At 48.3% G+C, this 23,891-nt stretch overlaps 1 protein-coding gene across 1 annotated transcript in view; it reads right to left on the bottom strand.

Moving 5' to 3' along the window:
- Nucleotides 1-23,891, bottom strand: part of LOC309604697 (uncharacterized protein) — a 95,786-nt gene that overhangs the window by 69,984 nt on the left and 1,911 nt on the right. The window contains exons 2-4 of the mRNA XM_082339672.1: nt 8,828-8,867; nt 8,681-8,712; nt 1,180-7,580 (exon numbers count right to left, since the gene is read on the bottom strand). Of these exons, the coding sequence (XP_082195798.1) occupies nt 7,539-7,580; nt 8,681-8,712; nt 8,828-8,867 (114 nt within the window). The 3' untranslated portion in view covers nt 1,180-7,538. The remainder of the gene's footprint in view (nt 1-1,179; nt 7,581-8,680; nt 8,713-8,827; nt 8,868-23,891) is intronic.

The following is a 23,891-nucleotide window of genomic DNA, read 5'->3' as shown; positions in this document are numbered from 1 at the left end:
GGAGGAGGGATGGATTGGGAGTTTGGGATTAGCAGATGCAAACTATTATATATAAGATGGATAAACAGCAAGGTCTTACTGTATAGCGCAGAGAACTATATTCAGTATCCTGTGATAAACCATATTGGAAAAGAATATGAAAAAGAATATATATATAACTGAACCTCTTTACTGTATAGCAGAAATTAACACAACATTGTAAATTGACTATACTTCAATAAAACTTAAAAAAAAAAATAGAAAGTATTGCATGTCCAATTAGAGCAGGTAAGGGAAGCTGTGAGATGTTTGATTGATGGGAACATGCTGGCTCCTCCTGCTTATGTGAGACAAGGATGAACTCTAACTTCAGATCTGGCACCGTGGTCCTGTTTTTGCAGTGACATGTTCCCATCTAGACATAAATGTCTGTTTATACATAGACATAGACAAGTACATTTCAGTTAACTAGATCCACCCGGTCTTGCTAGCAGAGAGTGGTTTTGCCTCTGATGAACTCTGCTCTTCCAGCCTCCAGGGATGATGAGTAAATGTCAATTAATAAAAAGGACAGCACTAAGAAAAACGGTGGGCTTCACCTACGTTCCTAGACTGTTAGATGAAAACAAAGGCCGAGATCAGATTAGCCGCATCTTCATAATGAGGTGAATGAATTGGGGAAGAGGAGCGTTTTGGATAACCACAGCTCTTATCCTGCCTTAGAGATAAGGCCTGGGCCCACCGTGGTCCCCAGCCATGTCTGGGGCTCTATAACTGGGATCTGGCCCCCCATCTCTCTCCCAGTTCTTCAGGGAATGAAGTTCCTCTTTTACCTAAAGGTGCTTTTCCACTTTCCCATACATGCTTACGTATGATGCATCCAGATCTCAGCTCTAGGCCTGGCTCCATCCACATCAGGCCAATTTGTCTACAGGTGGCCCTTTAGTTTCTCAATGTGCCTTGAGTGAGCACAACATTGGTGCCGGGGTTTGTAAAAGCAATATGGTTACAGGAAGAGGAGAGAAGAAAAGATTTGGGGCGTGAGATGGGGTGAAAAATCAGCAGCACAGTCTGCAGGGTGTGGACCTTTAAAATGCGGAGGAAAGTCTCGGTCCCTGCTGATGGGCCAGGAAGAAGAAGACCAGAAGCAGTGGAGGACGGGCCAAGGCCTTGGCCTAGGAATGAAACTTAAAATTGCACCTGTGTGGGGGCTTCCCTGGTGGTGCAGTGGTTGAGAATCTGCCTGCCAATGCAGGGGACACGGGTTCGAGCCCTGGTCTGGGAGGATCCCACCTGCCGCGGAGCAACTGGGCCCGTGAGCCACAACTACTAAGCCTGCGCGTCTGGAGCCTGTGCTCCGCAACAAGAGAGGCCGCGATAGTGAGAGGCCCATGCACCGCGATGAAGAGTAGCCCCCGCTTGCCACAACTAGAGACAGCCCTCGCACAGAAACAAAGACCCAACACAGCCATAAATAAATAAAAATAAAAAATAAAACAAAAATTGCACCTGTGTGAAAGTGGCCTGTCCTCCCGCCCGCCCAGGATGGCGCTTGAAACGCACCCACTGTTTGTGGCCAGTTCTTCTCACTCCCTTAAAGTAAGCAGATATAGAAAACAAGAGCAGGAGAATCAGCCAGGCAGAACTTACTCCACACACTGGGGGGACCCATGGACAAAATGTGAGCGATCATAAAATACAAGCGATGACCTCTGTGTCTGTGGCGATGCTGCCACAGTACGGGCTGGTGGAACCCACAGCCCCACAGGGTCAGAGACAACCTCCAGCCCCCAGGCCAGCAGGGTCCCTCTGTGCCCCCCACCCCACCAATGTGGGGTCCTAGCTCCACCCACTGCAGTTCATGGTCATCTTCCACGTGCAAAGGCTTTGCTCAAATTGCCACCCCAGTGAGTGTGTGACCATGAGGGTCACTACTCCTGGCTCTAGTCCCCAGAGCTGCAGCTCTCCTTCCTGCGTGGAGCAGAGACCCCAGGAGAAACGTCCCTCACCAGCTGTGGGAGTGACGATGCTCTGTGTCACCAAGTCCAGTTTCATTTTTACATTCACACATGTAAAGTTGGGCCGTGGGAAGGATCTTTCCAAAAGGAAGAAAGCATACAATTCTCTGATTAATCAGAGCCATAGTCAAATCAAAGAATTCACCGAAGCCACACTGAGGCCTGAATTATCAATTGTGAGAGACAGGTCTTCTATCCAACCATATCAAACCAAGTAACTGGGTAACGTTCAAACGCTTATTTATTTGTAAGGCTGGGCCAAGACCGAGAAAATATCTAAGTGAAAATTCAGAATCATCTGAACTTGGCATTTCCAATAGATCTAAGGGCTCGCTTATGTTCAATCCACTGACTCCTAATTAGGAAAGGAGCAGAGAATTCCAAAGAACAAGGTCCCTTGTCTTTCAGAATGGTTATAGGACTTCCAGATGGCATATTGAAAGGTATGACGATGGAGGCAAGCCTGGGGGGTGGGATAAAACAGGTGCTTGAAAGCCAAAATGAGATGCCACACAGCACGGTTTGAGTTAATAGCGGCAGCGGAAAACAAAACAACCCCTTGTGACCGCCCTGGGTTGAGAAAACAGCCAGGTCATGGGACCCATTCCTGCAGGCCCTGGAGCAATCAACGGCTGGGCAATGTGCTGAAACCTGGGAGGGAGCAGCCTGGTGACACTGAAAGGCCAGCTTGGGGGAGGTAAGGACGCCCCCACCACTTCCTTGCTGCACACCCACCTGCAGAGAAGGGGTTTCTGAGAAGGAGCCGGGCGCACCTGGGCCGGGGAGGGGACGGCTGCCTCGATGCAGTGCACCCCTGCCCAGCACAAACGCCCCCTTAACCGCGAAGCTGCGCTCTCCACCTCCTGCCTCGGCCTCCCTGAGCCTCAGATCCGGATCAGCGGCGTTCAGAGGCTGCACACGTAGTGTGGAGGAAAGCACAGTGCCGGCGGGAGCAGACGCCCCTGCGCCCAGCCCCCAGTGGTGCTGCTGTCTTAGCTGTGGGTGTTGAGGAAGGCTCTCGAGCCCTCTGGGTCTGCTCGTCCTCACCTGTGAGGAGGTTCGGGGATGCCCACCTTGCAGAGGACCGAGAACAATGTAGGGCTCAACAGACTTAGCTCTTTGCATCCTGTCCTGTCCTCGGTTGCTCTCGAATCTCTTGGCTGGTCTCGGGGTCCCTGCCACCCTGTGGGCGCTGAGGACAGGCCTGTGACTCACTCCTCCTGCTCCCCTTATGCCCAGCGTGGCTCTGGGTGGGTGTCCTTAGAGAATCTCTTCTTATCCACACCCGAGGCCTCAAATCCCCCACCCAGTGCTCCAGAGGCCCCTCCCTGCAGCTCAAAGGATTTCCCCTGGGGCCACCTCCCACCCTCTGCTTCAAACCTCCTGATGCCTGGCCAGGCTTCCTGGGTTCTAGCCACTGTCTCAAGTTTCAGAGCTCCTCTTTTCTCCACTCTACTCCCCTCTTTCCTTCCTTTCGCATTAATCTTTTTGCCTTCTTTGTCTCCTCTCTCTCCCTCCTTCCTATCCTTCCTTCCTCCCTCCCTCTCTCTCCCTGCCTCACTTCTTCCAGTTGATGAATGGTTTGCATGGCCCTCTGAGCTTTGATTTCATTTTACTCCCAAAGACACTGCCCATCACCTCATTCCCTTACTCCCAAATCCTTCACTCAGGGCCCTGGGAAGTCATGTCCTCAGCCAGGCTCTGCTCCCTCCCCCAGACACTATCTGAAAGTTGGCAACTGTAATGGACATTTGATTTGCAAAAGTAAAGTCAGGGGAGGTGGGTTTGTTCTCTCCAGTGAGACCCTGGACATCTATCTGCCTGCTCCAGGCCTGGCCTACCAGCCCTCCCTTCCAACCCCTGGACAAGCTTGCATCCTTCCAATGTATCCTCTTCTGTTTAAGTTACTAGAATAGGTCCTTGTTGCTTCCAACCTAAGAACTCTCGCTGCATGAGTAAAGAGGGCAAGACACCCAGGACAAGAGGGAGCAGGGAATACAGGCCACAGGGGACCCTATCTGAGGCCATTTCAGTCATCGAGGTGAGAAATGATTAGTGCCTAAGCTGAGGCAGGAGCAGTGAGTGTGCTGAGAAGGGAATGGATCAAAGTGCTATTAAGAAGGCAAGGAAACAATTGGGTGTGGAAGATGAGCCCACCCCCAGGCTCCTGGTCAGGGTGTTAGATGGAAGGTGGGGCTCGTGCAAAGGGAGCACGTGTGAAATGTGAAAGCCTCACCAAATACTTGCTCTGGCCTCCAAGTCCTTGTGGATCCAACTCTTTCTCTCCCCAGATTGCAGATTTAAAGCCAAGGCCAGGAAAGCCTTATTAAAAGCAGGTTTGCTCTGATTCCTGGCTCCAGGAACTAGAAGGGCTCATTGCTGGGCCAGGGATGTTCCCTTCCTAGGCTGTCTGCCTGTGGCTGGAAGACTTCTCTGTGTCTGGGGGACTACGCAGTTCCCAGGCCTGCGCGTGGCACGGGGGCTCTGGGAAGACACAGAACATGTAACAAAACAGACGGCACGTGTTCCTTCAGCCACTGGAAAACAGAGCCATGGACAGACCAAGAGGAGGCTGCCGACGCTGGAGGTGTGTAAAAGGTGGGCTTGAACACAGTCACCCTGGAACAGTCGTGTTCCGTGTGTCCCATCCCCTTTTCAGAGCTTCAGCAAAAACCCGAGAAAATAAAGGTGCATGATTCAGGGTGAGCCTGAGCTTCCTCCGCAAGGACAACTGGCAAGTGGTCCTTGGGTGATCAGGGACCAGCCTAAAAATGAGCTGACAACAGATTCTGGAATACTGAGGCCAGGAAGACCCAAATCATGTCATCATCTGGACAATGAGGATAAGTGAGACTCTGAACCAGGGGGAGGGCAGCATTTACAACCCTGGGCTGCTGTACAGACAGATCACATGGCAGATGCCCACTCGCTTGACCTCTGACCTTGGAGAGCTCACTTCGCCTTTCCCAGGCTCAGTCTTCTCTCCTTAGGGTTGTGGATGCGTAAAGCATTGACAGAGTCCTGACACATGGTAAATGCTCAATAGATTGGAGCTTTTATTTTCCTAAGACATCACTCTCTCTTTCTTTCCTTTCTCTCAAAGGTGAGGCATTGCCCCACAAACTGCATCCCGCACAGCAGCGAAAGTCCAAGGAGATGGCATTCTCCTCCCACCCCTGCCAGTGACCAGCTGGACTTAAGCAAGTGTTTCACCTCTCCAGAACTGAGCTTCTCCTCTCCTAACGAGTGGTGAAAAGAGATGATGTGCGGGGTCACTTCCTGCAAAAACGCATGGAACTGAAAGTTCTGCATTGCGTGGTTCTCCACAGTATGTGCTCACGCAGCTGCGTAGCCTCAAGGCATCAGGAGTTTCCAGCGGCTTTCATGCACAGGTAATGGGAAGGGTTGTCTTCACAGCTTAGTGTCAGTACCCAGATATCCTCGTGATAAAGTCAGCTTCAGAGTCTAAACTGCAATGTACTCCAGGTTCAACAACTCAGTATGAGAGAAGAAGTCTTAGACACTCTGGGAAGACATCACTTCTGAAAAAGATAAAACTAGCAAATAGTCCCAACAACGTTAATGGATATTTTTATTATGTATAAATAATAATGAGAGACAAAAATCTTATCCCTCTTTTCCCATTATTAGCATTTTAAAATGCACAAAACTTAATAAAACTCATAAAATGTCCCTAAATACGACTCCATTGCCATTTAGTCTTGTTCACTGATGACATTTCTATTTCCATTAAAGTATTCTTATAAGACTTCTTCTCCGTGTCATCTCTGTCAACTCACAGTTGGCAATTTATGTTGTCTGCTTCCCCTCCTTATCTCTGTGACACATTCTGGAATTCAGTCTTGGTAAGTGTCTGTCCTGAGAAGCTTGATAAATTGTATCTGGCAAATCCCTGGAGATGTCTGCTCACGTCATGATTCTGCTGTTTTAACACAAGCATCAGCACATTCACATGGCTCAGAGGAGGGCTCTCGTCACTCTTCAGTTCTAACACCCGCAGGTCCCACTGTTTAAAGGGCAACCTAGTACTATGTGCCCAAAGAAAACAGAGGGGCAGTGGGAGGGGGCAGCTAAGAGTCAGCCTGCATGGTTTTAACTGAGGTCACATACATCGTTCCAACACCAGGTCTCTGATTCATTAATACTAACTGAGGGTCCAACAGTTCAATTCAATTCTGACACTAACTACCCAGAGCCGATGCATATCCCACAGATTAAGGGCTCAGTCCCACAAGACTGTCCCCACTTTAGATACCAGTTGCAAACGAAGTCCCCAGACCTGCCCTTCTGCCTGGCTGACTACAAATTCAGGGTTCCCATGACCCCCTCAGGTTTATAATTTGCTAGAAGGAGTCAACTCTACTTACAAGTACAATTTTATGATGTATGATGGATTAAATCATGGCCATTGGTGATTGAAGTCAATCCCCAGACCCTCTACCCTACTCAAAGGTCAGAAGGTGAAGCTGAAAGTTGTAACCTTCTAATCAAGTGGTTGGTTCCCCTGGCAACCAATCCCCATCCTGAAGCTCTGTAGGGGCTGCCAAGAATCAACTCATTAGCATAAATCCTGGTGTGGTCAACTCATTAGCATAAATTCTGGTGTGGTCAACTCATTAGCATAAATTCTGGTGTGGTTGAAAGGGGCTTGTTATGAATAATAAAAAACGCTCAGGAAATTCCTAAGGTTTTAGGAGCTCTGTGTCAGGACCCAGGGACAAAGATCAAAAGTCTATTTTTGATTATACCACACAGCCAGAGCTGGGCTGGAATGCCAGAGGTGCCAGGTATCACCTGGCTGACTGGACAAGGTACTCACTCTCTATGAGCATTGGGTTCTTGGTCTGTAAACAAGATATCCTCAAACCTGAAGGTAGGGTAGGCTGTGAGCATCAGGAGGATAGTGTGAAAATGCCAAACAAGTGTGAGTTAAGGGCTTCCCTGGTGGCGCAGTGGTTAAGAATCCGCCTGCCAATGCAGGAGACACGGGTTCAAGCCCTGGTCCAGGAAGATCCCACATGCCGCGGGGCAACTAAGCCCATGCGCCACAACTACTGAGCCTGCGCTCTAGAGCCCACGAGCCACAACTACTGAGCCCGCGCGCCGCATCTACTGAAGCCCCTGCGCTCTAGAGCCCGTACTCTGCAACAAGAGAAGCCACCACAGTGAGAAGCCCGCGCACCGCAACGAAGAGTAGCCCCCGCTCGCTGCAACTAGAGAAAGCCCACACACAGCAACGAAGACCCAACACAGCCAAAACTAATAAATAAATAAATAAATAAATAAATAAATAAAAGGGTGAGTTAAAACTCTCCATGATGACATTCTATTTCACATCTGGCTAAAATCAGACCCAGCCAGAGTTCTCCACCACAACTGTAAGTGTAGATTGCCACTAAAGAGAATTGTTTGTTAGTTTCTATAAAGGTAAACATACATCTACCCTATGACTCAGCAATTCTACTCATAGGTATTTACCACAAGAAATAAATACCTGTGTCTACAAAAGAGAACTGTACTTCAATGTTCATAGCACCTTTCTTCATAATAGTCAGTTAAAACCTGGAAATAACAGATGAATGGGTAAATGAATTATGGTATAATAAAAACAGATATAAAAACCCAAATGGAAGAATCTTAAATTTTTAAGAAGCCAGACACAAAGGATACATACCTTATGATTCCATTTATATTAAATCTAGAATAGTCAAAACTAATCTTTAACACACAAAAGTAAGAACACAGTGGTTGGGTGGTTGATTGCAGGGGGGTACAGGGAGCTCGCTTGGAGATTGAAAATGTTCTAGCCTTTGTTTTGAGTGGTAGTTACATAGATATATATGATTATCAAAATTCTCCAAACTGAAAGATTAAAATCTTCCATGGTACTGTGTATTGGTTGTGCCTCGATTTTCAAAAACCTTTTAAAGCTCTCTCCTTGAGGATCATGGACCTAGGAACTGAATGGAGATCTGTCTCTCGGTGGGCAGAGGGGGCCCTGGGCTATAAAGGACAAAGTGGAGTCCATGTCTAATTCTACAACCCAACCCTCAATTCGTTGCCAGGGACTTGCTAAGGAAGGGTTCCCATGCAGTCGTGGACATCTAAACTTGCCTACAGAGGCAGTGTCTATGAAATGCATTCCCTGAATCAGGATTCTTGCCTGCCTCCCCCAGTTCTGAGCTCCCACACCAGAAACTCCTGGAACATAACAAGGAATGTCATTCATCTCTGCATCCCCAGGGGCAGGCACACCACAGGCGCTCTATACTAAATTGCTAAATACCAAGGTCGGCTATGGATGACTCAGAAAAGCCAATCTTTGGCACCAAAGTATCCAGTTTGTCAACATGCATTGACTATATTAACCATATAACTATACAATTTCTACAAATCAACAGTGGTAGGGGTGGGATAGCTTTCTCCTCATGCCACACACCAAAGAGACAACAAATGCAGCCCCTCACTCAGAAGCTGTGTTCTAAGGGAAGCAGAGAGATGGCGCATTGATGTTCTTGTTCTCCTCTCTCTCTCTCTCTCTCTCTCTCTCTCTCTGTGAGAATTTCTGGCATGCTGCCATGCTGATCAGAACAATCATATAAGCATTTGGTGAAGTGGTTTATTAGGGGGTAAAAAGCCACATGAGGTCCTTCTCCACTCACCTCACTTCTGCTTTCTGCAACTTTCTTTTGCACTGAAGTGTGGGGAAGAGATAGAAGTAGAGGTTACAACTCCTGCTTCCGACCCATTGATCCCAGGATAAAGTCTCCCACCAACAAGTCCCTTAGGTAGGTCAGAGTTGAGGGTACCTGCACCATTCCCAGCATCACCATGGAAACATCTCCACCCCTGGGAAATAATGAAAATTGCTGGTATAGAGTGAACTAGATTTAAAAAACAAGACAGAGTTAGCGTTGAGAGAGGAGTGATAAAGGGATCATTTTAATTAGGAAGTAAGAGGTCATACCACCCACAGGGGTTATGGGGATGTACTAGGCACCATTTACAAATCTAATATTGCAGTTGAGCTCAGCAGTTTGGAGTACCTATTAACCACATTCCCGTGACATTCACCTACCTGGTGTACATACATTGAATTTTGCTACAAATAAGGGCTCTCGTCCTGCACGGCTGTTGTTAAACATTTACCAGCCAGCATGCTATTGTCCCAGAGCCCTGTGTACCTGCAGGAACTGTTGACCTTTACACTGGAAAGTGGTATGGTTTAGTCCATATCTCTGAACGACCCCCTGGCTGTAGTGTGGCATCTGGAGCGGCAGGTGGAGGGGTGAGAGGCGAGGAGGTCAGCTGGCAGTCGATGGCACACATCAGAGGATAAGCAGGCAGCCCTGGGGTCGGCCACAGACACAGGGGTGATAAAGAGGAGGCAGATGAGGGCAACGCCAGGAAGTGGGAACTTCAGGGCTTCTGCTGACCTGGGAAGGGCTGAAGGAAAACTAGAAGCAAAGTCCGCTCTGAGGTTCTGAATCTGAGTGATAGGTAGATAGTGATGTCATAGAAGGAAATTAAACTGGGGACTGGGGACCAGGATCGAGAAAAGATGAGTCTCTTTGAGCTGTTTTGAAATCAAAGTAATGGGTGGTACCCCGTGACCCTGAACATAGGGTGTCAGTCAAGCAGAGATTGGAGAAAAGGTGTCCGTGTCCTTCGCTAACAGATCATCTCCCCTGCTCAGCATGTTTTCACCTTGTTTTATGATCTGAGCGTCAGAGCTGGAAGAATGTTTGTGACCCTCAGACCCTCTCACCTCATTGAGCAGATGAGATCATTAGGAGGTAAGCAGATCCCAAACCTGTCACTCCCAGGCCAGCTCCACAACCCTGACACACCCCAAAACCAGGGCTGGGACAAGGGTCTGTTAGCGGCAGCGCTTGCCCTGTCAGCAGGGGGCAACTTGATCTGCCATCAGCTTTGACAGGACAGGCCCTTGTGCTGGACACAGGGGTGAAAGTGAAGGTAAAATGTCAGCCCCAGGGAGCTCCAAGGGTGGGGAGGAAGCACCAAGGGAGAAGAAAGCCACTGCGAGGGGCCCGAAGGTTAGCCTGGAGCCAGCTTTCACCTCCTGCCCAAATGTGCCCAGGCTCTGGCCCTCAGCTACCCTGAGAGGGACAGGGCGAACTTCCACTCGGGCCCAGGACCGAGAGGCAAAAGAATCTGGGTCCAGCGGGAGCGAAGTAAGAGAAGAGGCCACATCTGTCCAGACACCGAGGTGTGCTGGGGCAGGGTCAAGGCAGGGCGGGGCAGCAGGCTAGGAAGAATCCAGCCACTTAGAAATGGGTGACTCCAAGGGGGAAGCCCTGCAGCCACCAAAAGAGTGCCAGTGCTCAGGGGGCGGCTCTCCTGAGGCCATTTATCCTGGTTTGGAGCATGAAAGGCTTCACATTTATGGGGTCCCCACTCGCCCATCCAGGCCGAATACAGGGTGGCAGAGCCAGAAGGAAGAGAGGCACATGTTCTGTGCCTGCCCCCCACCAGCTCAAAGAGTATAGTTTGCGTCTTCATTTGTTATAAACGTCTCTTGTGGGCCAGACACTGTTCCAGGCACTGGGAATACTGGGGTGAGGGACCCCACAAAGTCCTTGCCCTGAGAGGATGCATATGCTAGTGGAGGGGAGACAAACAGTAAGCAGGCATACAAATGAGAATACGTATGTATGTGTTAGGGAGAAACTAAAGGAGAATAACAGACCTTGGACAAATTCCTCGCACCCTGTTTACTCACCCATCCCCCCAACAGGACCGTGGTGAAGCACAGGTGGGACGTGATGGAGTCCACCCCAACCCTGGAGGGAGGGTGAGTGAGGCAAATTCAACCACTGGCGCTTTTGCCCTTTTTATTGTGGTCCATACACATAAAATTTACCATTTTAAACATTTTTAAGTGGCATTTAGTGCATTCACAATGTTATGCAACCATCACCACCATCCAATCCATCCCCAGAACTTTTTCATCATCCCAACAGAAACTATACCCACTAAACAATAACTCCACACTCCTCCTGCCCCCAGCCCCTGGCAACGTCTATTTTACTCTCTGTCTCTATGAATTTGCCTGTTCTAGGACCTCATAAAAGTGTAATCATACAGAATTTGTCCTTTCGTGTCTAACATTTCACTTAGCTTCACCTACAAGAGGAATCACTGGATCTTACAGTAATTCTGTGTTTAGCTTTTTGAGGGACTGCTGTTTTCCAAAATGACTGCACCATTTTTCATTCCCACCAGCAGTGCACAAGGGTTCCAGTTTCTCCACATCCTGGCCACACCTATTATTCTCCTTTTTTTTTAGTAATAGCCATTCAAGTGGGTGTGAAGCAGTCTTCTGCTCTCTTTTATATAATCACAATAATTATTGTCAGCATGTTTCCTGCATATATGTTCATGACATGCCTGCATTGCTCTGTGCACTATTCATTTACAGTACGCATTTTGTCCAGGGTTGTATACACCAGCCTCCGCACTCTGTACCTTATGGGCAATTTAAGGCGTTGTCAAAGGTACTCCCAAATGTATAACTGTCTCTATGCTTCTTTCCATGGAAACAGAAGCGTCAGGGGACTGGCAGCCTGTATAGAGAGCTTGGTATTGTGTCACTTTCAGACCTAGGATGTTAAAAGCCAGTCCTAGCCCTCTCCTCCCCCATCACCCTGCCACTCCTGTGCATGCTAAACCCTGTGCCCAGGAGGAAGGCAAGGCCAAGGGCAACTCACCCAGGCTTCACACTCATATCTATGAGCCACTGCTCTTTTTCAAAACAACTGGAACCAGTGTGAGTGGGTAAAGAACAGTGGAAATATAGAGCCTTTAAACAGTCCCTGGCCAGACTCACCTGGCCCCCCAGATCTGATCCTCTGTGATCCTCAAGCTCAAAAAATAAATAACACAGGTCCTGGAGCAGGACACACTCATAGGTGTAATTTATATCTCAAAATCCAAGCAAGCTCCAAAAAGCAGCCAAGCCTACAGATATAAATTCCAGCTCATTCATGCGCTGACGTTCCATGGTCTGAAAAAGAAAAGCAAGAAGATGCTTGCCTGGGTAAGAGTTACACACAGCGAGGTCTTGAACTCCCAGGGAGGAGCACTTCCTGGCACTTCAGCGAAAGCTAGGCGGAGATTGGGGGAAAGACGTCCGTGTCCTTGGCTACAGGTCGTCTTCCCACTCAGCAAGATTTCACCTCATTTCACAGTCTCAGGGTATCAGAGCCAGGGGGATGTTGATGATCCTTGGACTTCTCACCTCATCATACAGATGAGATCATCGAGGTCCAGGGTTTCCATGCAGTAAGCAGCCCCAAGCCTGTCACTCCCAGACCAGCCCCTTGACCTCGACACGCCCACCAACATCTATTAAGGGCGGCACCTATCCTTCCTCAAATGGGAGACTTTGAGATCATTGTTGACAAATCGGTTTTTTTTTTTTTTTTAACTGACATTTGAGTCCCAGCTGATTCTTTTAGCAAGAACAAAACATTGACATGCCAATGGGTGGGTTCAGACATGAGACCCCCTTCAGTGCAAATATGAAATACATCATTATGTACTATGTATTTCATAATGATGTATTTCATAATGATGTATTTCATATGGCAGGCTCAAAATGAGAAAAGCCAAACACTGATCATAAAGCGACTAGAAACTGAAACTCCTCCTATGAGGCAGGAGAAACTTCCTTGGAAGAAGACAGGGCCAGCTTCCTAGAAGCACACACACACACCCCAAGCTCATGGGACCAGAGAGATGGAGTGACCCCCCTGGGGAGGCCCACAGCCGTCCTGAGTAGCAGCTACACCTCTGCTCCCTGAGTCCCCTGTGTCCGGGGATCCCTCCCAGGTCTCATATTGGAGGGCCTTTCTTCTGCTACACGTTTCCTTGCTGGACAAAAATAAGAGCCAGTTTAACAGAGACAAAGGACTATCCACTGAGCACTGCCATGTGCCCAGGCTGGGCCGGGAGCTTCACGCCTTGAAATTAAAAGGTGAGACCCCCCCACCCCATAGATGGAGGGTGGAGCTGAACCTCAGACCACACACTGCCAGCATTAACAGCCCCGTGCCCATTAGACCCCGGCCTCCAACCCTGTCTGAGTTCTAACACCTACAAGGCCCAGGCTGATCTCCTCAGGAGCTGGTTTAGGGCACTGAGGCCGCCTGCTGTTTGCTGTTGCTGTTTCCCAGTTGATTCTGATGTGCAGTCAGGATTGAGAGCCACTGTTAGACCAGCGGTTCTCAACATCACCAGCACAATAAAGTTACCTGAGGAGCTTTAAAAAAGGGTACTGAGCCTGAGTCCAACCCCCCCATCACCCCCATCCCCCCACAGACGTTCTGATTGAATTGGCCTGAGGTGCGGCCCGGGCATTAAGATGTGTAAAATCTCCCCAAGTTGATTCCTCTGTGCAGTCAAGAAAAAGACCCAACGTCTTAGGTGACACTTAGGGAAAGGGAGTCTGGATTTCTCAGAAAAGTCCAAGGACCCCATCCTCTGGATGTTTAACCCCATAGGGTTCTGCCCACCTCATTCTCCAGGGTCAAAATCTCTGGTTTTACCTGCTCCTCAAACACCCTCCCACACAGAGAACCCTGCAGCCGGTGCTGCAGAGCTCAGGTTGGCCTGTGTCCTGCACTGGAACCGCCTCTGAGGCTCTTCTCCTGCATCCTGACTTCCCTCATCCCTGTGTGAACTGTGAGACCAGCTGGCTTCCCAGAAGACCCTGCCAGCGGCCTTTCAGTTCCTTCTGGTAGATTTTCTGGGTTATGTTACCTTTGCAAAGTATTAGCAGCCTGACTTCTGAGGAAATCAAGTTCCCAGTCTTCCGGGGAGGCCCCAGTGACTGGGAAGCACTGGCAGCCTAAGAAACCTAAGCACAACGCAGAGACGGTCCAGCCCAAGAGCACAGTGAGGCAGGGAAGGATGGTTGATCTGGGGCCGGGGGTCTCATCAGAGTCACCCGTGGGCTTGTTAAACCCCAGATTGCTGGGCCCCACCCCTAGAGTTTCTAATTCAGTCGGGTGGCAGGGTTGGGGTGGTGGGGGGCAGGATTTGCATCTCTAACAGGTGATGCTGTGCTGCTGGTCCAGAGAGCATCCTTTGAGAAACACTGGTCCATAGGCTGCAGCTTTCTACCTTTCTCGCAATTGCAGTTTTACTCTAAGGATTCTCTGAAAGGCTAAATAAAATGGCCCAACTTCTTGTGCTTTGGTTCCCCTCCCCAGTCTCCTGTAGAAGTCAGAGTATGCAGTGGAAGGATGGACAGTGTAGCAGGCAGAGTAATGGTCCCCCACAATGCCCATGTCCTAATCCCTGGGACCTGTGAGTGTTATGTTACATAGAAAAAGGGAAGTAAGGTTGCAGATGGAATTTAGTTGTTAATGAGCTGACCTTAAGTTAGGGATACTAGCCAGAGCTATCCAGGTACACCCAGTGCAAGAGCAGTGGAGCCATTTTCCCATCTGGGAGAGAAATGAGACAAAAGAAGAAGAGATTCAAAGGTGAGAGGGACTGGACCACATTTGACAGCTTCGAAGACGGAGAAAGGGGGCCAGAAACTAAGGAATGTGAGTGCCTTCTAGAAGCTGGGAACAACCCTCAGCTGACAGCCAGCAAGGAAATGGGGCTGTCAGTCCTACAGCCACAAGGAACTGAGCTCTGCCAACAGCCTGAATGAGCAAGGAAACAGATCTTCCCACAGAGCCCCCAGAAAGGAACCCAGCCCTGACAACACTTTGATTTTAGCACAGTGAGACCTGTATGGGGCTTCTGATCTCCAATACTATGAGGTAATAAATTTGTGTCATTTTAAGACACTAAATGTGTGGGAATTTATTACAACAGCAATAGGAATTTTTACAGAAGGGATGGAAACAATAACTGGAACTAACACTTATCGCATGTGATTTAGTTATGACAGTGGCTCCCACTCGGTTCAGTAAGGAGAACCATGTACCTGGGTTCCCCACATGTACTCAATAATTGGGCTCCCATTGCAGCCTCAGAACTTTGTGGTTTTACATCCCTGTGTGCTGCTTCTGTCCAGTGTGTGTGCCCTGGTGCAGTCTTCTCTGCCTCAAAGTTTCCAGAACCCCATTCCAAGGTAGTCTTTTGGACCAGGTAAAACAGGTGGGAATTATACAGGTAGAAACTGTAGGTGGAAGGAACAGAGAGGTGAGGTATCACAGGAAAAGCAAACAGAGGAAAAGTGAGGCTAGCTTTTAAAGTTGAGAACAGATAGGTAAGGAACTGACAAAGGAAGCGGTCAGAATGTGGGACTTGATCCCAAGTGGAAGATTATGTTGGCATCCCCACTGCCCTAATGCAGCCTCTCCCTGGAAACCTCCAGTGATGGGACCTCGCCATGCTCAAGACAGCTCGGCTCACCATTACGCAGCTCACAGTGTGACAATTGATGGAAACTTCCCAGCAAGGAAAAAGGGATGTGGGTCTAGTGTGGTGAGGCACATGGTGAATGTCATCACTGAGATGAGGAAGGAGCCTGACCCCACCCACGTTCCTTCCCAGCCAGGGACAGAGCCCCCTGTAACCAAGCAAGGAGTTTCCTGTCCCTTGGTCTCTACAAGGGCTACAACCATGAGTGATGTGGGCCCAGCAAGTCTCACACACGTGCTTCAATAGCTGTGGATGGCATGGGGCTGGCATCGTCTGGGTCACTTTGTCCTCTCCATCACTGAAGTCTCCACATCTGTGGCTTCAAGTGCTTCCTGGAAGCCACTTCTAAGGAGCCTCCCTGGATGGGCTCAGCCATGTAGTTTCTCTCCCATAGCACTAAGTTCATGCAGCTTTTATACAATAGTTTTTAACTATATACAACTTCATTCTCTCTGTACCACCTAACAGGGGGCCTTCCATATATAGGCATTCTATATATTTTTGTTGGCAGGTGCACAATTCCAGTATATTTTTAGCCTAAAAAATCAATTATTTAGCAGCATGCATGTTATAATCCTGTTGTGGTAATATGTTTTTCCCTATATGCACAACTATATAACTCGAAGGATTTTCTCTAATATATTAGCATCTGGAGGGAGGTACTTCCTTAATTTTTATCCTTGTTTCTTTTTTCAAGATACACTTTTATTTTTGTCTAAGTAATAAAAAAGTAACCAAGCTTAATATGTCAAGGAATAATCAGTGTCTTAATAAAGCAACAATAACAAACAACTATTTGTTTCTCTAATTCCTCTCCCCAGTTCCACTCCCCAAAGACAAATGTCAACTCTTCTGGCAAATTCTTCTGATATTCACTTTCATATATTTGGTAATATTCATGTTGCAGTTTTTGACTGATCAGCTGTAAGCATGAACTTGTGACATCCTCCTCACTACCTCTCCTCCCATCTTCCTAAAATATAATCATTCTGGATACTTGTTTTCTTCATTTCTGAGAAACTCTCTTGTGCTACATCTTCAATACTTTTTTTCCCCTTGCTCTGTCTGTCTGGAACTCCTATAGGTCAGTAGATGAACCTCAGCCTTTCCCTTCTATTTCTCTTTCTTTGTCTTTTGTTCTGCTTGATTTTAGCTTCCAACCATTCTATCATTTTTGTTTTGTTTGCTTTATTTTGTTTGGGTTCTCTTTGTTTTTCTTTTCAAAAGTTTTGTGCTCTGGTTATTTTTTCATTGTGTTCTGTCCTTGTTTTATAGATGTAACATATTCCCACGTATCTCTCAAGATGGTAATAAGAGGGTTTATTAGTTTTAAGTTTTCTATGCTTCCTACATTGCCTGCACCTTCTCTCTGAGCCCTCTTTTTCTGTTTGTTTTAGGCCCTCTCTGTCACGTAGGCACCTTCCTCAAATATCTCATGGCCCTGCGCTGTCCTTATACCTAGGACAAGGTACTGCAACAGTAATTGGACGTGTTCTGTGGAGATTTCAAGGACTTGTAGGTTTCACCAGAAGGTCATTGGAATTTTGGTTCCTCATAAGTTAGGGTCCAGGTCTTCCCTGGGGCTATTCATACTCTCCAGAAAGAGTCCTCCAGCTGCCTGCCTGGGGATATAGGTCTGCCTGCTGCTATTCTAGAGTCGGGGAGGAGAAAAAGTCTGAAGAGCCCACAGTTCAGCACAAGTTTGACTTTAATACTTGTCTTCTGTCTTCTGCTTTGCCTAGCCTTCCAAGGCCTGACACACTGCTACCATTCAGTTCATCTGGAGAATAAGCCTCTGGTTTCCATTGGCTGAGGATGCAGGAGAAGGGCAGGGCAGAGAGGAGGGATGGCGGTCCCCAGATGACGTGGGTGCATTGGGTCTTCGTTGCTGCGCGCGGGCTTTCTCTGGTTGCGGCCAGAGGGGGCTACTCTTCTTTGCGGTGTGCGGGCTTCTCACTGAGGCAGCTTCTCTTGTTGCAGAGCACAATCTCTAGGTGCGCAGGCTCAGTAGTTGTGGCTCGTAGGCTCTAGAGCGCAGGTTCAGTAGTTGCAGTGCACAGGCTTAGTTGCTCCGTGGCATGTGGGATCTTCCCGGACCAGGGCTCGAACCCGTGTCCAGTGCATTGGTAGGCGGATTCTTAACCACTGTGCAACCAGGGAAGTCCCTATTTACTGACTTTCAACTATCCACTCATTTTTAGCCCCGCACCTGACCGTTGCTCTTTAGTTCTTGGTGTCCTTGGGTGCTGAGCCCCTCAGGGATTTGCAGGGTGAAAGGCACACTGCTGACAGGAAAAACCTACTGCAGGCAAGTAGCTCGAAACGTCCCATGTTCTGAAAACTCAGTTGCCATGCCTCCATCCTTCACTTGAATCCTCCTCTCTGCTCTTACCTTGTGTCCTTGGAGTGAACACTTTTTAAAGTTCTCATGCTGCACTTTGATGGGGGCAGAGGGGAGCCAAATGTCTACCACTAAAGAGCCACATTCACCTGGAAGCCCCTGTGTTTTCAAAAATAAACTCTTTTTTAGTTATATCAGAAAATATATATTTTTGGTATGTGGATGACCAATTGGGTGATGTTGGGTGACTGAACAGAAACAAATGAATAAAACATGATTTAGTACTTATGGGAAGTTACAAATGACTTTGGTTGACTTACGAACAGAATTCTCATTTTTCCTGACAGAGCCTTGAACATCTTTTTATAATTTAAACCACAAAATCAGAATGTTCAGAGACACAATCATTAAAAGCACTGACACGGAACGGAAATTGTAGCTTCCCCCTCCTAATTTCACTCCAGCACTTCCATTTCAGGGTGGGTGTGGTTTTCTGGGAGAGCACAACCAGGACCCTGATGAAGGAGCCTGTGTTCTTTCTCCTGAGCCTCCCTTGTGGCTCTGATTGATGAGGAAAACCCATTCCTCACAGCAACAGCAGAGGGAGACCCTGTCCGAAGCGACTCTACGCCTTTGACTAAAATATTGTTTCCGCTGCACGTTGGGGCCCACTCCCGGGAACACTGGGCATTTAACCTCCTAAATGCTACAAACCTGGACTGGTATTTAGTCTCACTGTGTCCCCTGGGAGGACTGATGTCAGAGACCAATTTCCAGAAATCTGTGATCATCAAGAAGGCCAAGCCCATGGAATGTTTAAAACCTTCCACAGCCGCACCCCATAAATCTGTGTCTTGACAGATGGTCCCAGAAGCCCAAGCTGCACCGGCAGGGCCACCTGACCATGTCTGATGAGGCTTACTCAGCAAAGCAGGTGGTGCCTGTGTCAGACCCCCACCAGGAATAGCAATCCCTCACACTGTGAGGGATTCTGAACATTCTGAACATTCTGATTTTGTGGTTTAAATTATCCTTCCTCTCTTTCAAGATGTCTTCATTGAAATGGACTTCAGGCTATAAAGACCTCAGCCTCAGTGACTCAGAAGGATCTGAAGAGTCCAACTGCTTCATTATAAACACAGAAAAACCAACACCCAGGAAGCATGACCTAACCAAGCTCACACTGATCTTAGAGGCAAGTTGGAATTCACCCCCAGGTAACCTGGCCTGAAGACCACTGTACCATCCCTCTGCCAGAACCAGGGTGTCAAAATGACAGCTGCCAAAGCCCTTATCGGAGCTGCAGCGGGGACAGACCCATGCAGCTTGGGTAGCCCCTCTCCACCCCATTTCAGAGCAGATATCTCACCCCACCCTGCACAGACAACGCCTGGTGGACCCTGGGCAGCTCTATCTCCCTGGGAGCTCAAGACTTGCAAGAAAATCATTAACACAACCCTGCACGCAAGCTGTGCACAGATTCTGGGTACCCCCCTGCACTGTAAGGGAGCAAACACAGATTGCACCAAACTCAGAGAAGGAGGGAGAGATGAGGGGCAAAGATGAGTTTACCTGAAATGTATCAGTTGCACACCCTCACACTGTTGGGTATGTGGCTTTGCCTACTTCCTGCTTTTTTGGCTAAATTGATCCTAAAGAACTAAAATATAAATAAAGGATCCCCTTGAACAAGTGTCCTTCATTCATTCAAGCATCTACCATCCCTGAGTCCACAGATCTTGTCAGCTGGTCGGAGAGGGCAGCACTAAGAATTAGGGAATAATTCAAGCACAATGTGACCGGTCCTGGGGGCCTGGGAGGAGAAGTAATTGACTCTGGAGATCAAAAATAATTCAAGGAGGTGCTACTCACCTGGACTTTCAATGATGAGTGTATGGTGATGAGGAGGAGAGACTATTGCAAAAGGAAACAAGATATTACAGAGAGAACAACACGAGGAAAGGCAGCGTGAGTGTGTCTGGTGGGGCTGAGGCTGAGGCCCCAGACAGTCTGGAGAAAGAGAAGAAGGGAGGGGGCAAAGATTGGAGAAATGGCGTGGGGCAGCTTACAGAAGGCCTGGGATCCTGGACTGGGGAGTTCAGAATTTATTCTTTAGGCGGTGGGAAATCTTTGAAGGTATTAAGCGAAGTTGTAACTTGTGAAGATCTGCAATCTCCACCAACGATTCAGGCATAGGATGGAGGCTGGAAGACCAGGCTGTGGCCGTTAGCTGAGCAAGAAATAATGAGGGCTAAGCTCAAAGAGGACTAGGAACAACAGACAAGAGGAGGCAGATGAGGAGCAATTATAGTGCAGAATTAGAAGAACTGGGGAAAGAGGGAAACTGATTTTAATGTGTTTAGCTTTGGTGACTAGACTAATAATGAGGCTAGTATCCAGGATGTAAAACTCAGGAAAAAGGAAAAGAATGGAGTGGAAATACTAAGTTCAACTTGGGACATAATGAGTTTGATGTATAGTTGATCAAAATACAGGTGGAAATTTAGCTCCACAGCTAAGGAAAAGAGGTTTGGGCCAGAGGGCCTCCGTGGGAATTATTCTCATTCTGGTAACACTCAAGCCAGGCAATTAGAGAGAGTGGAGAGTGGATGAGAGAAAAGAGGGTTCCAAAGCATGTATTAGTTAACTCTTGATGAGTAACAGATTACCCTAAAACTTAGCAACTTGAAACAACAAGCTCAGGTGGGGGCGGGGGGGGCCGTGTGTGTCTGGCTCAGGATCCTCATAAGGTTATAGTCAAGCTGTCAGCCGGGGCCCGACATCTGAAGGTTCAACTGGGGCAGGGGGTCTGCTTTCAAGCTCACTCACGTTGCTGCTGGTGGCAGGAGGTATCATTTCCCCAATATGTGGCTTCTCAGTAGGGCTCCTCAAGACATGGCAACTGGCTTCCCCTGAGATAGAGAAAGTGGCCAAGGTAATGTCTCTTATAACCTAACATCAGGCTGACATACTACCACTTCTTTCATATTCAGTCACACAGACCAACCCTCCCAATGTGGGAGAACACCACACAAAGGTGTGAATACCAGGAGGGGAGATCGCTGGAACCATTTGGAGGCTGCCAACCACAGATCACCACCAGGGAAACAGCAAAGAAGGAGGACTCAGTAAAGGACACATAGGAAAAGGAAAGAACGCAAGCCCTAATGCACGTAGGATGATTGCCAAAGGCTAACGTCATAGGGGGGTTGTCCAGAAGGAAGGAAGAGTTAACCGTGGCAAACGCTAACAAAATCCAAGAAGTGGAGTTGAATAAGCACAACAGTTAGCCCACTGGGTCTGGTGGTCAGCTGCCAGGCCAGCATAGTTGCAGTGACATGTACCCGGGTAGAAGCCACGTTTTAGTAGGTGAACAACTGGACAGAAAACGAAACAACGGGAGAGAGTGGTAAATTTAGAACACTTTCAAAAGTCTAGGTGGTGAAGGGAGGAAAGACTGCATGTGGCTTGCAGGGGAAAGCAGCGTCTTGCAGGATAGCTTTGCTCTTAGCTGTAGATGAGTAGATGGGAAAGGTGGAGGCAAAAGTGGAAGACATGGGTCCAAGGGCTCAGGAGACATACAAGGACAGCGATTGAAAGCACAAGTGTGAGGACTAACCCCGGAGCCTCCATCGGAAGGAAAGGACAAGTGAGGGGGAGGATGCAGTTAAGAGGAATGCAACGGGTTTTGGGGGTGCAGGTCTGAGGGTCTATTTTCTTCTGCAGACACTGAAATGGGGGGTGAGGTGACAGGGCATCTGAAGAGGTCAAAGGCTTAGACCAGATCCCGGGATTTGTCTCCAGTGCCAGGCACTTGCTTGAGTTATGCCCGTGAGCTTCCTACTATTTTGCTGAAGCTTCCTCACCCCCAACAGATGAAGATTCGTATAACCCACATTTCATCTTTTCCTGACTTACGCTCCCCAGAGCCATCCCAAGCATCTGGAATTTTTTTGCTGCTATTAATTGTGCACAATTTTTGGCTACCCCACATAGTGAGGAGTATCTGTGAAGTATCCACTTATAGCAATACACAGAAGCTCTAGACAAGACCCAGGGAGAGCTGCAGCCCACCACTGGAAGCATTCATTCCCATGGACCACCATTGGGAGAACAAGGTGGAGAGCTTCACCAAGCCCACCTCTGCCTCCTGGGATGAGGAGCAGTGAGGAAATCAACACCAAGCTTCCACCCAAAGCCTTTCTGAATGATCTGCCCAAGGGTACTGGGATGGTGTCCTCTCTTGGGGCAGCTTTGTGACAGAGGCAACTGTAAAACCAGAGGGGGCAATAGAGGGGGCCAAGCTGAGACCACTGGACTCAAAATCTCCTCATTTCTGTTCTGTGTGAGCTTGAGCAAATGCACTTAACCAAACATGACTCAGCTTCCTCGTCTGTAAAATGCGAATAATAATAAGAATAGGGTTATGTATATAGCATTTAGCACAGCACCTAGCTATGACAATCATCACTGACATCATCACTAGTTTTCACAGCCCTGGAGTCAGGGCTTGGATTATTGTAAGCTTCTTGAGTCAACCTACCTTCCTATGGCTGCGACACACAGGGGCTCTGGTTGTTGTATCATGAAACAAAACAATATAGTAAGTAAAGCTCTGGATGAGCCCTGTCATCTCAAAGAACAGCTACTCCTTTTACCCTGGTTCTCTATGATGTTGAGGCCAGGCTGTGCCCCAGTTTGGGGTATCGTTGGTTCAGTGGGTGGAATCCTGCACAGGGGGGGCCACAGTGCAGTCAATTTGTTCATTTATGTATTAGCTCCCATTTACTGGCATCTGCTCTGGACAGGTACTTTTGACATGGCACTTCTGACCCAGTAAGACAGCTAGTAGACCCATTTTACAGATAAGGAAGTTGAGACTAAAAGAGAGTAAGGAACGTCCCAGGCCACACAGCTGTTAATGGCAGAAGTGAGTTTGGAATCCATCCCCGCCAATCACCACACTGCTTCTCTTCCCTGGCTGGGCATCCAGGGCCCACAGGCAGGTGGGCGAAAGAGGAACCAGGCAACGTAGGAAACCCCAGCTCTCTTCCTTTGAATTCTAGGTGGCATCCCTGGCACATCTCACAGTCCTTGTCTGGATTCTTTAAGGAATCATAATCATCTAGAATCACAGACTTCCGGGTCTGAATCATCCAATCAGTGCTTGAGAACTGCCCATCATGTCACTTCCCCCCACCAAGTATTCACGTGGGCTCCAAGGAGCTTATTATCTCCTGCAACAGTTCATCCTACCGATGGGGGAATGATGGCTAGAACACTTTCCCCTACTTGGAGCTGAAAGCTTCCCCCCATAACTTCCAGCCACTAGTGCAAGCTTGGACTCCGCAGGATGCAATAACAATTGAAACAATGCTTTCTATGTATGAGATCCAGGTCACACCATTGTCTGGAGCAGTGGGGTCTCTAGCACTTTGCTTCTTAGGCCTCTGTAATCTGAGACTCCCTTTTTGTTATTCAGAGTACTTTTCCACACTCTTTATGCAGGTTCCTCAGCCCTGCACAGTGCTCGATCCTTCCTTCTGTCCTGTCCCCCTTCTCGGCCTTTCACAAGCTGCCTGGGCAGTCCCCCAATTTCCCCAGGAAACACCCCTTCTCTTTTTCCTCTGGACCCATTTGCGACTGCAAGGTCAGACTTGGATGTCTGGGAGCTTCTCTGCCTTCTCAGCCAGCTTCTATTTTAAGGTCTCTGGCCCCTGGCTCCTGGCAATATTTTCTCTGAATTCTGAGAGGTCTAATCGGGCCCAACCAGATTTCTCCTTTCCCCGTGGAGCTTCACAGATCACTGAATCGTAGTAAGAGGGGTCATAAAATCTGCCAGAGTCTTCTTTGCAGTTTCTTGAAAAAGGGCCCTTTCTGGGGTTCCTCCGCATTTTACCCTTATGACAGGCCCTACACCCCCTCCTCTTCCATCCCTCTTAGGGTGCAACCCCGGTGAAGCAAGGGGACCCTCAGGGATGGAAGAACATTCCTAATGCTCAGCCCCCGTAGTTCTCAGTCTCTCCCAACCTAAGCCCAGTGCACAAAAAAAGAGCTTCCCAAGAAAAAGGCTGTGGAGAGAAATGGAACCTACGTCAACCGGCTTACCAGCAAGGAACAGGTGA

This window comes from Balaenoptera borealis, assembly GCF_965194805.1.
Source record: "Balaenoptera borealis genome assembly, chromosome: 10".
NCBI classification, from domain to species: domain Eukaryota; kingdom Metazoa; phylum Chordata; class Mammalia; order Artiodactyla; family Balaenopteridae; genus Balaenoptera; species Balaenoptera borealis.
This window is presented reverse-complemented; position numbering and strand designations above follow the sequence as displayed.